This window comes from Ctenocephalides felis, unplaced genomic scaffold, assembly GCF_003426905.1.
Source record: "Ctenocephalides felis isolate EL2017-DRISC unplaced genomic scaffold, ASM342690v1 CF-g0.4_SCAFFOLD_03571, whole genome shotgun sequence".
Taxonomy (NCBI): Eukaryota; Metazoa; Arthropoda; class Insecta; order Siphonaptera; family Pulicidae; genus Ctenocephalides; species Ctenocephalides felis.
The window spans coordinates 44551313-44565109 of NW_020539725.1; the positions used below are offsets into that span (position 1 = coordinate 44551313).

Genomic DNA, 13797 nt, shown 5'->3' on the forward strand with positions numbered 1-13797 from the left:
AAAAAAAGTGTGAATGATCATTGTGATAATACCATATCCCATATATTGATTGAGTGTGTTAAATAACTATCAGCATAATGCCATATATTATAATAATATTGAAATAAAATTCTAAATTGGATCATTCTCACATCAAGTTCGTTTATAAACTGTACTTAAGTGTAGTACCAAAAATTTGTTTCCAAAACAACACGTGGTATACCATTTTCATGTATACTTCATATGTGTGAATTATATTGGTTAAATTTTTTTATCAAATTGATTTTTGGTAAAATTGAACTAAATTATTATCAGCGGCTTATCATGAAAGTTCATAGAATTTTGATTTTTTGCTATAAATTTGGGCTAAGCACATAATAAGATATACGCCATTTGTAAAAAGCAGATTTGTGATTTCAAACATAGTTTTAGAACTCTTAAAACATGTATACTTAGTATTGATTAAGTTGATACTCTTACTAAGTATTGGTTTTACAATAAAATCTTATACTTAAAATAATATTTATATTTTATTAGAGTAAAGTGTAGTTTAATAAATATAATGATAATATTCATTACATGCAATTATACACAATGTAAAAACTCATAGTATCTTGAAAATATTTAAATTTCTTTATTAAATTATTTCAATTACGTAATTAAAGGGAATTGATTTCCATTTGTCGAAATGTAAAATGCTCATTTATGGAAATATTAAATCAGTCTTTATGTTTAAATCGAATGCATTTAGAAATTGTTTCTGAACATCATGAGTCGTTCTCAAAAATCCAACTACTAAATATTTTCATGTAGCGAATGTCGCTGGCTAAAATTATCACTTATTTTGTACTAAATATGTTTAAAAATTCTTATTATGGTACTTATAACAGTGATTCTCAACCTTTGTGCCGCACAAATATTTTGTGCGACGTATAATTTTTGAAGTGCGCCGATAAATATTATAAATGCAATATAATGTTATACTTAAGAAAACTGATTTATTGGTTAATTTGAGGCAGCAGCAAGTGAAAAATAGTTGAGAATTATTGGCGTATGTTTAATATTAAAAAAATAGCATTTAATTTCGTGGTTAGATTTATGAAAACGCTTATAATGAATATTTTCAGAATGATTATACGTCCTCACAAAAATTGATGAGTAAAAACTAAAAAACTTGAAGTATCGATGTGATGCATAATGAATACTGAAGTTTGAAAATTTGTATAATTTTTAGATGAATCATTAGATACTAAGCCATACACAAAATAAAGTATACGTAATATTTCAGCATTAATTTGTACATATGCATTATCAAAGCATGCTCATGAACATATTATTCTATCAATGTAATAAATTTATATCCATTGAAAAATCTTGATCAACATTTTATCGATTTTCAGTTCAAGTTTTCCGAATCTCGAAAATGAAGTTAGGGTTCAACATTAAAAGCTGAATATAATCATAATTTTGAATTCTACTATTGTATTGCAAAATTTGATACTGCCAGGTTTATATTTCATTAATTGTGGAAGAACTCATACTAATTTTTATCAAATCACTTCCTAATATTTATCAATTATTTTCCTAATTTTCGGTATTCAAGAATTAATTAAATTTGCAGTTTTTCAGATTGAAAGCAACAATATGATCAACCTAGTAATCATTTTACAAAAAGACGTGTATATAATACACATTTAGTTAATAGATTAATAATATTTTAAATTTAGACCACTTTGAAATACAAGATCATAAAAATTTATATTTCAAATAAGATCAGATCTTTGAAAATAAATTAAATTGAAATTTCAGTAACTTAAATTTTGGAAATTCAATACTTGGATTTGTACTCAATAATTGAATTTAATTCAATATGAATAATATAATATTATTTGAATTTGGAAATTATTTATTTGGAACATTTTTTGTGCACATTGGCGTGACATTCTTTGATAACTTTGTAATTCCGTATTGAAGTAAATGCAATTTCTTATTTTTTAGAATTTTCTTTTGCATGATTTCGTAAAGAAAAATATTTTGGACGCTTAACAAAATGAAATTTAATATTATAATTGTTATATTTATTGTGAAAATTATTTATATATTATTTATTACTAAATACATTACAATTTATGTAATTTACTTATCCATTTACTATCTATGTATACGTAGAAAATTATAAAAATTCTTGAGTATACTACAATTTGTTGTAAGCAAATCAAAATACGTAAAATTAGTGTTAGGAATCGCAAAAATCTCTTCGCTTTAAAAATAGATTAATATGTTCATGAGCATGTCTTTGCAAATTGTAACGAATCCTGCGTTTGATTTTCGAATATGTAATTTGTCAGTAATGTTGATATAAATTAATATTAATAAATTAAAAATATAAAAATTATATAATAAGATTACAATTATATGAAATTAATACTAACCTCTAAAACATGATGTATACGCATAAAAAAGAAAAAATCACTATTCAAGTATTTAAATTATGGTTGTTTTAATCGAATATAGTTTAAATGAAATTATTATTTATGCCATTTTTAAACTCAAATAAAATGTATGTTATGGATTCATCTCTCTATTTTATTTTAATACAGTGAAATTTAAGTATGACTTTTTTGCAGGTTTATCTTACAGGTTTGTCCTTACGAAATTTTGTAGATTGTAATTTTTATGATAAAGGTTGTGCAAATAGTCAAAGAATCATTGTCCTATTTTCATTAATGATATTTTTTAATTAAAATTAAAAAGTTTTAAATAGTCGATTCAGTGTGAAATGGTATTAATATATTTTAAAAGTCATTGAATGTTTTGGTGAGAGATCCTCATTGCAACTAACCTAACTATGGATTCCAACCTAAATATGTTCCCAAGTGAAAATGGCGGTTCAGGGATTAATTCAAGGTAAAAATTTCATCACAAATTTAAATTTCATCACTTATTTAAATATGTTACTTTGACTGACATCTTGAAATGAATTCCAAATTCGTGTTTTAAACGGGTTTGCAGCTAGAATACACGAGTATGGATGAAAACAACAATGGAATTAGTGGCTTTAAAATGAATAACTTTTATACAAAAACTATAGTATACCTAAAAACAGATATTTTTATATCAAATTAAACTTGTTGAGAAATATACTATATTAGAAATAAGTAGGTTTTTGTTACTCTCTGGCAGTTGGAAAATTCTATGTAGCAATTATAAGTAAGAAATCTAATGCGATATGACTTCAAACAAATCAACCTTCCAATAACGCGAAGTGCGTTCTATGGAAAATGGCTATCACGTTGTTTGGGAATCGTGAAAAACTCAGAATTAGTACAAATTAGTATTCGTACGATATCCAGTTGGTTGTATATCAGCAGGTTTCGCGGAAGGAACTTATAGGCTGTTGAACAAAAATCGTGTTATACACGATACTCCGTGTTATCGAAAGGATGTTGCAACTTCAGCTCCGTGTAGTCGAAAAACCAGGTTTCTAGAATACTGCATTATCGGAGGAATGATTGTATATAATTTATTATATTATTAATGTATTATACTATTATACTATTATATTTTCTTATTATACTTCATTTCTCATTTCAATGTTGTTGACATTTGGTAACCCTCGCAGTTCAATATTTATTTTTACAACATCATAAATAAAGTAATTACTAGTAGTTTAGACTGTATATAATTTATTATATTATTTATTTATTATACTATTATGCTATAATATTTACTTATTGATCTTCATTTCTCATTTCAATGTTGTTGACAATTGGTAACTCTGGCAGTTGAATATTTATTTTTACACTATGATAAGGAAAAGTAGTTACTAATAGTTTAGAGTACGTAATTACTAATAGTTTAGACTGTATATAATTTATTATATTATTTATTTATTATACTATTATGCTATAATATTTACTTATTATACTTCATTTCTCATTTCAATGTTGTTGACAAGTTGTTGAATATTTATTTTTACACTGTCATAAGGGAAAGTAATTACTAATAGTTTAGACTTTATATAATTTATTATATTATTAATTTATTATACTACTATGCTATAATATTTACTTATTGTACTTCATTTCTTATTTCAATCTTGTTGACATTTTGTAACCTTGGCAGTTGAATATTTATTTTTACACCATCACACGTAAAGTAATTACTAATAGTTTAGACTGTATATAATATTTTATATTATTTATTTATTATACGATTATATTTTTTTATACTTCATTTCTCATTTCAATATTGTTGATAATTGGTAACACTGGCAGTTTAATATTTATTTTTACACTATCATAAGGAAAAGTAATTACTAATAGTTTAGAGTTGTATAGTTTAGTTTAAACGTAAAGTAATTACTAATAGTTTAGACTGTATATAATTTTTCATACTATTTATTTATTATACCATTATATTACTATACTTTAATTCTCATTTCAATGCTGTTGGCTATTGGTAATCCTGACAGTTTAAACGTGAAGTAAAATCCTGACCATCATCCGTGACGTGATTTCTAATAGTTTATAATAATTTGTATTTAATAGTTATAAAATAAAAGTGCTATAAAAGTACAAAGGAATCTACCATAAAAGAATCGATTTTAATGATCGTTGTTATTTCTTGAATACCAGCAGCATTTTTTCAAATGTAAACATCAATAGCAATACAATTGCGAATGTATGTATCGATGGATGTTTTGATTTGATAATCTAACTATGCACTTTTATCAAATATAAAATTATTGCACATCTTGCATCCCTCTCTAAGCCGCCTACTGTTAGGTCGGAGCACGTGAATATTAGATTCTGTCGATCAGTTATGTGATTTCGGTTATGCGGATCTAACCTGTAAAGTGTTGCTCGACTATTTTTAATTTTTGCTTACGCGAATATTAGTAGAAATAATAATATTTTGTCTAAAGCCTAGTGAATAAGTGTGATTTTAAATTATTTACTATCTAAAATTTATTACGACGTTAACGAAGTGACAACATGGTGTGTTAGTTATAAGAAAGGACAACCGCGCACTTCAGGGGAGGAATTTTGGTAAGTCAAATAAGTTCTTATTTATTTTATTATTCTTATTGATGATTCAATTATAATGCTGATGTTTTAATTATAGAAAAGTTAACGAGTCGATAGCAATTAAATTGTTCTTGTTGTTAGTCGAATTAGTTATGACCCTAGACAATATAATAATTATTATGACATTAGTCATGACAAGTTATAAGGGCATGTCGCCTTTCGTCAGAATTGTTGAAATGTAAATCTATTGAAATGTCAAAACGGAAAATTACGTATTTGTTCACATTTTATTATTTTTTCCAAATGGAAGTCAGCCATTGAAAAAAGTCGGAATAAAGATTACGTGCGTTTTTTCTTTCTTGAGCATTGTTCTTCCTAAGTCAATGATTTTAATATATATATATATATATATATATTTTGATGATTTTTTGTTCGACGTTGAAACATATTGAAATGAATAAAACAGCCAATGCGTCGAATGTAAACAATTTAATTTATTTTTTATACGTTTCGAGACTAGATGTGTCTCATCATTCAGCTAAAAGAAATTTACAATATAAAGAAAAGGTTTCAAAAAAATGAATTTATACAATGGAAAAATTAATTGAAAAAACAACAAATTATACACACCAGATCAGGAAAAACCCACTTTACTAAAACATTTTACAACACCACAATCACATGACACTACTGTAGGAAAACAAAAATAATTTACGAAAAGACCGAAAAAGGTAGATGTAAAAATGTATAAAATACATAATTATTTGTTTTCAAAGCATAGCAACACGAATGGACTAAGAATGCGTCGAGAGACGTGTAGACGGCTATGCGACCAACACGCGTGCATGTGGGAAGGGATATCAGGGGTGTAGTATGGCGTCAGATTTACAGAAATTAATTATATTTTGATAACTTTCTGAGAGTAAGCTAGAAGAACTGCGTTTGTTAACACAATTAGAATGTAAAAAGATGAAACATGATTCGGAAAATCTTCTAAGGTCTACATTTTTTTCTTTATATAAAATTATAGGATGGTCAGTATTAAACGAATGTTTGAAATTAATAATGTGCTCAGAAAACATTGTTTTAAATTGTCTAGGGTTTTTTGAATTATAAATATGTTGATTCATTCTCTTGCTAATGTATTGGGAACTTTCACCGATATAACAACTGTCACAATCTAAACAATTAATTTTATAATATATAAATTTAATAAATCACCGATGCCGTTTATAAAATTAATTGTTTAGATTGTGACAGTTGTTATATCGGTGAAAGTTCCCAATACATTAGCAGAGAATGAATCAACATATTTATAATTCAAAAAACCCTAGACAATTTAAAACAATGTTTTCTGAGCACATTATTATTTCAAACATTCGTTTAATACTGACCATCCTATAATTTTATATAAAGAAAAAAATGTAGACCTTAGAAGATTTTCCGAATCATGTTTCATCTTTTTACATTCTAATTGTGTTAACAAACGCAGTTCTTCTAGCTTACTCTCAGAAAGTTATCAAAATATAATTAATTTCTGTAAATCTGACGCCATACTACACCCCTGATATCCCTTCCCACATGCACGCGTGTTGGTCGCATAGCCGTCTACACGTCTCTCGACGCATTCTTAGTCCATTCGTGTTGCTATGCTTTGAAAACAAATAATTATGTATTTTATACATTTTTACATCTACCTTTTTCGGTCTTTTCGTAAATTATTTTTGTTTTCCTACAGTAGTGTCATGTGATTGTGGTGTTGTAAAATGTTTTAGTAAAGTGGGTTTTTCCTGATCTGGTGTGTATAATTTGTTGTTTTTTCAATTAATTTTTCCATTGTATAAATTCATTTTTTTGAAACCTTTTCTTTATATTGTAAATTTCTTTTAGCTGAATGATGAGACACATCTAGTCTCGAAACGTATAAAAAATAAATTAAATTGTTTACATTCGACGCATTGGCTGTTTTATTCATTTCAATATATATATATATATATATAAAGTTGTTCTTGGGCATCCATCCAATATTTAAAACGATTTTATTGTAAAAAAATGTTTTTATTGTAATATCATACGTTTTGGGTCCTGATTTGACCCATCTTCATAAATTTAAGAGAAATACTAATAAATTAAAGAGAAAAAACACGAAAATATATGAACACCAATTCATATAAAACATCAAGTTATATATATGACAATTTTTAATAAATATTAAGTTAAACAAAATAAAAATAAAATATTAATTTTTTTTTTAGTAAAAAGGCTCTTCTCATAAAGACATGTTATTCATTTGGAGTTTGTTTTACAAATCAACTTTTTACAAGTTCACTTGTAAAACAAACTCCACACAAATAACATATCTTATTGAAAAGAGCTTTTTCTAAAAAAGAAAAGTATTATTTTATTTTTATTTTGTTTAATTGTTTTATTTTGTTTCATTATTTGTTTAATAAAAATTGACATATAACTTGTTGTTATATCAATTGGTGTTCATATCTTTTCGTGTTTTTTTTTTGTTTCTTTTTAATTCATCTGTATGCACTGAAGATGGATCAAATCAGGACACGAAACGTATGATATTACAATGAAAACATTTTTCTACAATAAAATCGTTTTAATTATAGGATGGATTCCTAAGAACAACTTTATCATAATATTTCACCATCTGAAAAAAACCTCTCGCTTTATATATAGGGTCTTCAGTGCCCGCAAGCCATTTTTTCCCTAAGGCCTCCTCTGTTTTTTAACACTTTGACATTGAAATTATATGAAAAAGTACGTTATTTTTTCAATTACTATTTATTAAGTATTCTATAGGTTATATATTTGAAAAAAAATCATATTTAAATTATGTATGATAACATATTTTATTATCCGAATCTCGTAATGGCGCCCCATCGACGATGCGCCTGCATTTTTCGCATGCAGGGTAGCGTTATAGTCAACCCTCCGTTAACGCGGTGAGTGCGTACCGCGTAATATGGAAACCGACCTTTTTAGAAGCTTGGAATTAACTATATTGACTATTTAGTCAGGCAATCCATTGCGTGTATAAAATAACAAAAGCTATTTAAAGATACATTTTTAACTCAGTTTTATTTAGCAATCAGAAATACATAAAGATTCCTATGAGCTAAAGTGACAATATTTATGAGTGATGCCTAAGAAGAACTCCAATGAGAACTTCTCAGTTTAACAATTAATATGATAATATTATATTAGACCTAATCTAAGACTAAGTCTAAAGGCCATTGTCGTTTCAATCTCCTTATGCCAAAAGGTTGAGTAATGTCAACTATTCTATTGATGGGTTCGAATGTGAGTCCAGTTTGCGTTTGTATTTTTCCTTGAATTCTTTGAACGTTAATTGCACCGTTTTCATGTTGAGGTCGCTGTGAATGGTTTCATTTGTCACGTACCACGGAGAATTAAGAATTGTACGTAAAATTTTTGACTGAGTTCTCTGCATTATAGCTATATTAGATTTGTAAGCACATCCCCAGAGCTCAATTCCGTAGGTCCAGATTGGTTTAATAATTGATTTATATAGCAGCAACTTAGTTTCGACAGAGAGCTTAGACTTTTATATGAATCATTTTTTATTAATCAAAATTACTGACTTTTGTTTCTATGTATTTTTTTCCTTTGAGCTTTAAAAAAATAGCACTTCTTCGTTCGTTTTAATTATTTTTGTTAATTTTAATTTTAATTTTCGAAAAACCGAAACAACCCGGGACACAAGGCGGAAATCCGGGAACGTTCCGTCCAGACCGGGATGTATGATTACCTTTTTTATAAGCCCTTTATAAGTATCCCGATTTGTTGTAGGGCATCCTAATATGAGAAGCCATTACAAATTCTTCAATTTCATGCATATTTGCCAAACATTTTACTTAATTTTAACAAATAATTTAAGAATTAATCATTTTTTAAAAGCAAACATGCATTGCCCTTGTGAGCTCTATTGTCCTCATAAAGTATCAAGAGGTTTTTATATTTTTAAAATCGGCGCAAACGTTTTCGAGAAACCGCCGACGAAAAGTTGATGTTTTGGTTTACATACACACATACATTTTCCAATGTTGATCTCCAACGATTCAGAATGACTTGAAACGTCGAGAAAACATAAAATTAGAAAACCGGATTTTCTGGCGAAAATACAAACTTCTACCGGGAATTAGTGAACAGTTTGAAATGAATTTATGTGATTGAAACATAATTATAATAATTAATTATAATTATAATTGATAATTAACATTATAACGGTTTTTATATGTTAACCATAAATTTGAAACTAAAAAAATTCAATGCAAATCTCATTATTTATAATATCCTGTTTTGCAGGGTATCATTTTACACAAGAATTTAAATTCTTACTAATTTAATTGAATTTATTACATTTTTTGTTCAATGCGTGAGTTACTATAATATAATTTACTAAATACTAATTAGTAAATTATGTGAAGAAATTTTAAATTTTATAAAATAATCCACTGTTCTTCATCTGATGTCTTAACTGCGTAACTTATTCTCGATTGACGAATATAATCGTCATGAATCGTTTCTGACTGCACAAAACTGTTCTCAAAATTAAAATTAAAACAAAATGAACATATTATAATTGATTTATATTTTCTAGTCAACTACATATTACAAATTTCGTGTGAATAAATATCTACATAGACTTGAAGCTAGACATTTATACAGAATGCTTAATATGACTGCGATGTTTGAATACTAATGTTTACAATAATTTATACTTGAATTAAACCTATGATAAACGCGTAGTCACAGAGAATATAATAATTTTAGATATGTTTTCATATACTTTTCTAAACTAATCACTTCATAATTGATACATGAGCAACACTTTCAGTGCATTTTTGATTATTAAACATTCGTTCACGTTGCGGCTCTGTACAAATATAAACTTTGGCAATAAATAGGGAGTATGTAGAAAAAGGCTGAATATTTGTGCATTTTCAGTAAAACCTTATATGAAAGACATTCAATTAATTAATCAAGCACATCTATTAATACAGAATCGGTTGAACCACGTAACTAATTGAATATTTTTAATGGGTCCTGAATTAAAAATTAATTAATAAAAATCAGCGTTCAGCCAAAATGACCATATGAGAATGTAGTCACAACCTTGGCGAATTTACAATGCATTGGTCGATGTTTGATTCTAGAATTCTAAATAGTTTAACATGGATATATCACAACTCACAACTTATAAATACTTTGTGGTCATCGGTCTATTAGCAAGTGATGGCTATTATAATCAATCGATTAGCAAATGACTATTCAATTATGTTTATTCGATTTAGTTTTTTTATCAAAATTCTCTTGCTAACTTTATAACATTATATGGGTTAACCATATCGGTAGATATTTATGATTGATAACACTTTAAGATTGTTCTCTTAATGAATAAAATGTGGCAATATCTAACAATAAGAAATTGCATTCAATAGGAAAAAATAACCCAATGACTGTTAAACAAAACATTGAACTAATACAATAACTCTAATGTTGTTTTAAATCTGATGATTTTTCGTAAAGAAAATTTTATTTAGATTTACTAACTAATGACTTTTAGAAATTCTACATGAGTGTATTTATTCATTGCTCTTCTCTTTAACAATATTATAAATTTGTGCACAAATAGATTTTGAATAAGGTATTCAACATTTTTTTAATTAGTTCAAATCATTTTATTTAACCTCATTACTGAATATTTATGTAATTCGATCTGAAATCTTTAACAGAAATAAATCTTACTAAAAAAAGATATTGAGTAATGAATTAATTCTTTACCAAGAAGTAATGCAATGCAATGCAAAGCAATTCTCGGATGTCTTATAAATTTAATTTTAATCAAAATGAATCTTTACAATAAATAAAAAAGTATCGGAAGTAGATTTTGGATGCTGTTAAATACCCATTACAATTGCGAGAAGTAAAATATCTTTTTTATATAACTATTTTGATCTTATGGTAGTTTTGCCAGTTTATAATTTGTGAAATTTATTTGAGGTATAAAATTTGATTGGCTGTGATTAAAAATACTGTAACATACTTGATATATATGCCATCCTTTCAATGATATGCTGATAAAATGAATGCTACTAGTCAATGTTTTTAAAACAATAAGAAAAATCCAAAATCCACATATGTGATCACATATTCATGACTATTGTAAAAATTAGAGTATTGAAATATGAACAAATGAAAATACTGATTTAACCATGATCATGTGATATACTGACAGTAATATACATTTTATCAGCACACCCAAAATATTTTAAGAGTAACATGTTAAACATTCATGTTTTCAATTCAATTCAATAGTTTTGATTTAAAGTGTTTATATGTGTATATATTTCTTAATTGAATGTGTTCATAATCTCAGCTCTTGTTTCTGATATTCGTGAGCTGTATGTTGATGCTAGAATCAAATTTCTGATTTCACTGATGACTTGTTAGTTTAAATTTAGCTAGTTGGAATAGTTTATTTTTGATACGCCGCACTTTAATATTAAAAACTTGTATTTAATAACAAATAACGAATATATTTATGCATTATTTTAATCGCAAATCAACAGTCGAATAACATCACGATAATTATTTTTATAACTCCTACTTAGTGCTACCTAGTGACTAAAAATTTATCAGACATCAAATATATAGGCATAATAATTATTTTAAAACTAAATTAGTAGTAGATAAACATTGATCATAGATATCTATGTACACAATACAATAATTGCAAACAATATACATTGAAATAACATAATAATGCTGATAGCATTATTTAATAGAATTATTATGATGTATTATGAGGACCTATTGTTGTACTCATGCGGAATTCAAAATAGGTATCATAATATATCGAAAGATAACAATATTACACAAGACTATATAAATGTTCCACACAGACATATGTCATAATATATTTAAATATATTTACAATTTTCTTCTTCATAACTCTTCAATAAATAATTACAAATCTCATGCTCCAGAGAACCCATAGACTTCCAAAACTCGAACCTCAAAATCACCACTTGCACACAGTGGGGGATTGTTAAATGTTTGGCAATGATCGGTTTTGCCAAAGCGAATGTTTTCATCCATCCAAATCGCTTGCCCTTGCCTGAAAATAGAAATAATTATATAAATAATAATTGAACCTTATATTTCTTTGGATATAGCATATAGTACATGTTATTGTTGTTGAAAAGCTAGGTAACTAGAAAAAATATATTTATTGTGAGCTATGATTGTTTTTATCATGAATCGATTGAGTTGGGGTTGATCCCAGGTTTACTATTCTGGGATTTTGATAAAACTTTGCATAGTGAAATAATTGATAGTCAAAAAGTACATTTCATAATATTATAGGCCTATGAGAAGTGGTTTATTTTAAAATTCTTATTAATTTAGACTTACCCTCCGCCGATCGTGATCATTTTCGAATCGGCTGCCATAAACAGTTCAGCAGCATGGCCAAGTGACTCTTTGTCACCACTTCCCATTCCTACCCAGGATACTTGGCACGTTCTGGATATAATGAAAATAAAAATGTTTTCTCCCGTTCCAAAATAAGCTTGTCTGTTTCCTCGATCATCTTTCATATTGCGCTCATACCAACGGGAAGAACAGTAAGCACCAAACACCTATAAGAAAAATAATATTAAACCCAATTAAACCTTTATGTACAAGTTCATATTCTTTAGGCTCAATTAATTATCCCAGGTTCCCCAATTTCAGACTTCAAGCATTCATTGTCAAAACAAGTCAAAACTGGTTTTTTTTTTTATTTTCGGTTTCTCAAAGTATAAATATTGTAGGAATCAGGTGAACATTGTTTTTAGATTTTTATAACAACAAAATGTCGTGACATTTCTAGAGTTTTGTAATGAAAAATTTTAATATATTTTTATACAATGCAAATTTCTTTATACATATTTGGTGACCGACGACGTTGAAATGAAGATGCAAATATGCGCGGATCATGAATTTACAAATATAGATTCTGGTGCAACGCGCTAATCACTGGTCTTCCATTGGCTACCCTAAAAGTACGCCCAGTCCTCGGTCATCAGGGCTAACGCGTTTACAAGCCCGGCACCGGACTTCCGTCGGTATATTTATTCAGTATGTCCAGACCTCTACTCATCGCTGACACCATAACTAGTTCTGACTACCAGTTTTTCACCGGCCTATTTTTTATGCCAAGACTTCAGGTCATATCAAACAAGGGATGTCAAATTCACAACACTCCTACAATCGATCTTCCCATCAAATAAATACAACGTGTTTCTGATCACCTTTCGAACTGGCTTGAGATCAACATTGAGCGGGGAGTATGTGGGAATCACTGAGCATTGTTTTTGGATTTTTATAAAAACAAAATGTCATGGCATTTCTAGAGTTTTGTAATCAATAAATTTTAATATATTTTTATACAGATGGAAATTATCTTTTATAAATTTACTCATTTCCATAATATAAATAATTGTTTTGCTAGTATTGTACATAAAATTTTTGCAACATGCACTCATTTAAATATGTATTTTTTGAAGTTGCGTCATCGCATATTTTATATAAAAAGTATGATATAATTTCTCAAATTTCTATTATTATATAAGTTTTTTTTAATAAAAACATACCTCGTTATTACATGTTTTGATCATTAGTAACGTCGGTTCATGTTGTTCGACTCGGAAATAGAACGTTGTAAGAGAACACCCATGTTCTTCTGTCGTATAAAGTAAAATTG

At 27.4% G+C, this 13797-nt stretch overlaps 2 protein-coding genes across 2 annotated transcripts in view; one reads left to right on the forward strand and one right to left on the reverse strand.

Annotated features, from left to right (window-relative positions):
• Positions 1-4825: 4825 nt before the first annotated feature.
• Positions 4826-13797, forward strand: part of LOC113386825 (acyl-protein thioesterase 1-like) — an 87764-nt gene continuing 78792 nt past the window's right edge. Inside the window, exon 1 of the mRNA XM_026624588.1 lies at positions 4826-5030. The gene's annotated coding sequence lies outside the window, so the exon portion shown is untranslated. The remainder of the gene's footprint in view (positions 5031-13797) is intronic.
• LOC113386110 (TBC1 domain family member 24-like) lies at positions 12011-13792 on the reverse strand (the record flags this gene model as incomplete). Its single annotated transcript, XM_026623916.1, is given in 5 exon segments — positions 12011-12168; positions 12465-12561; positions 12564-12600; positions 12602-12691; positions 13688-13792. Coding segments are annotated over 5 exon segments (471 nt in total), but the record flags the coding sequence as incomplete, so codon positions are not given.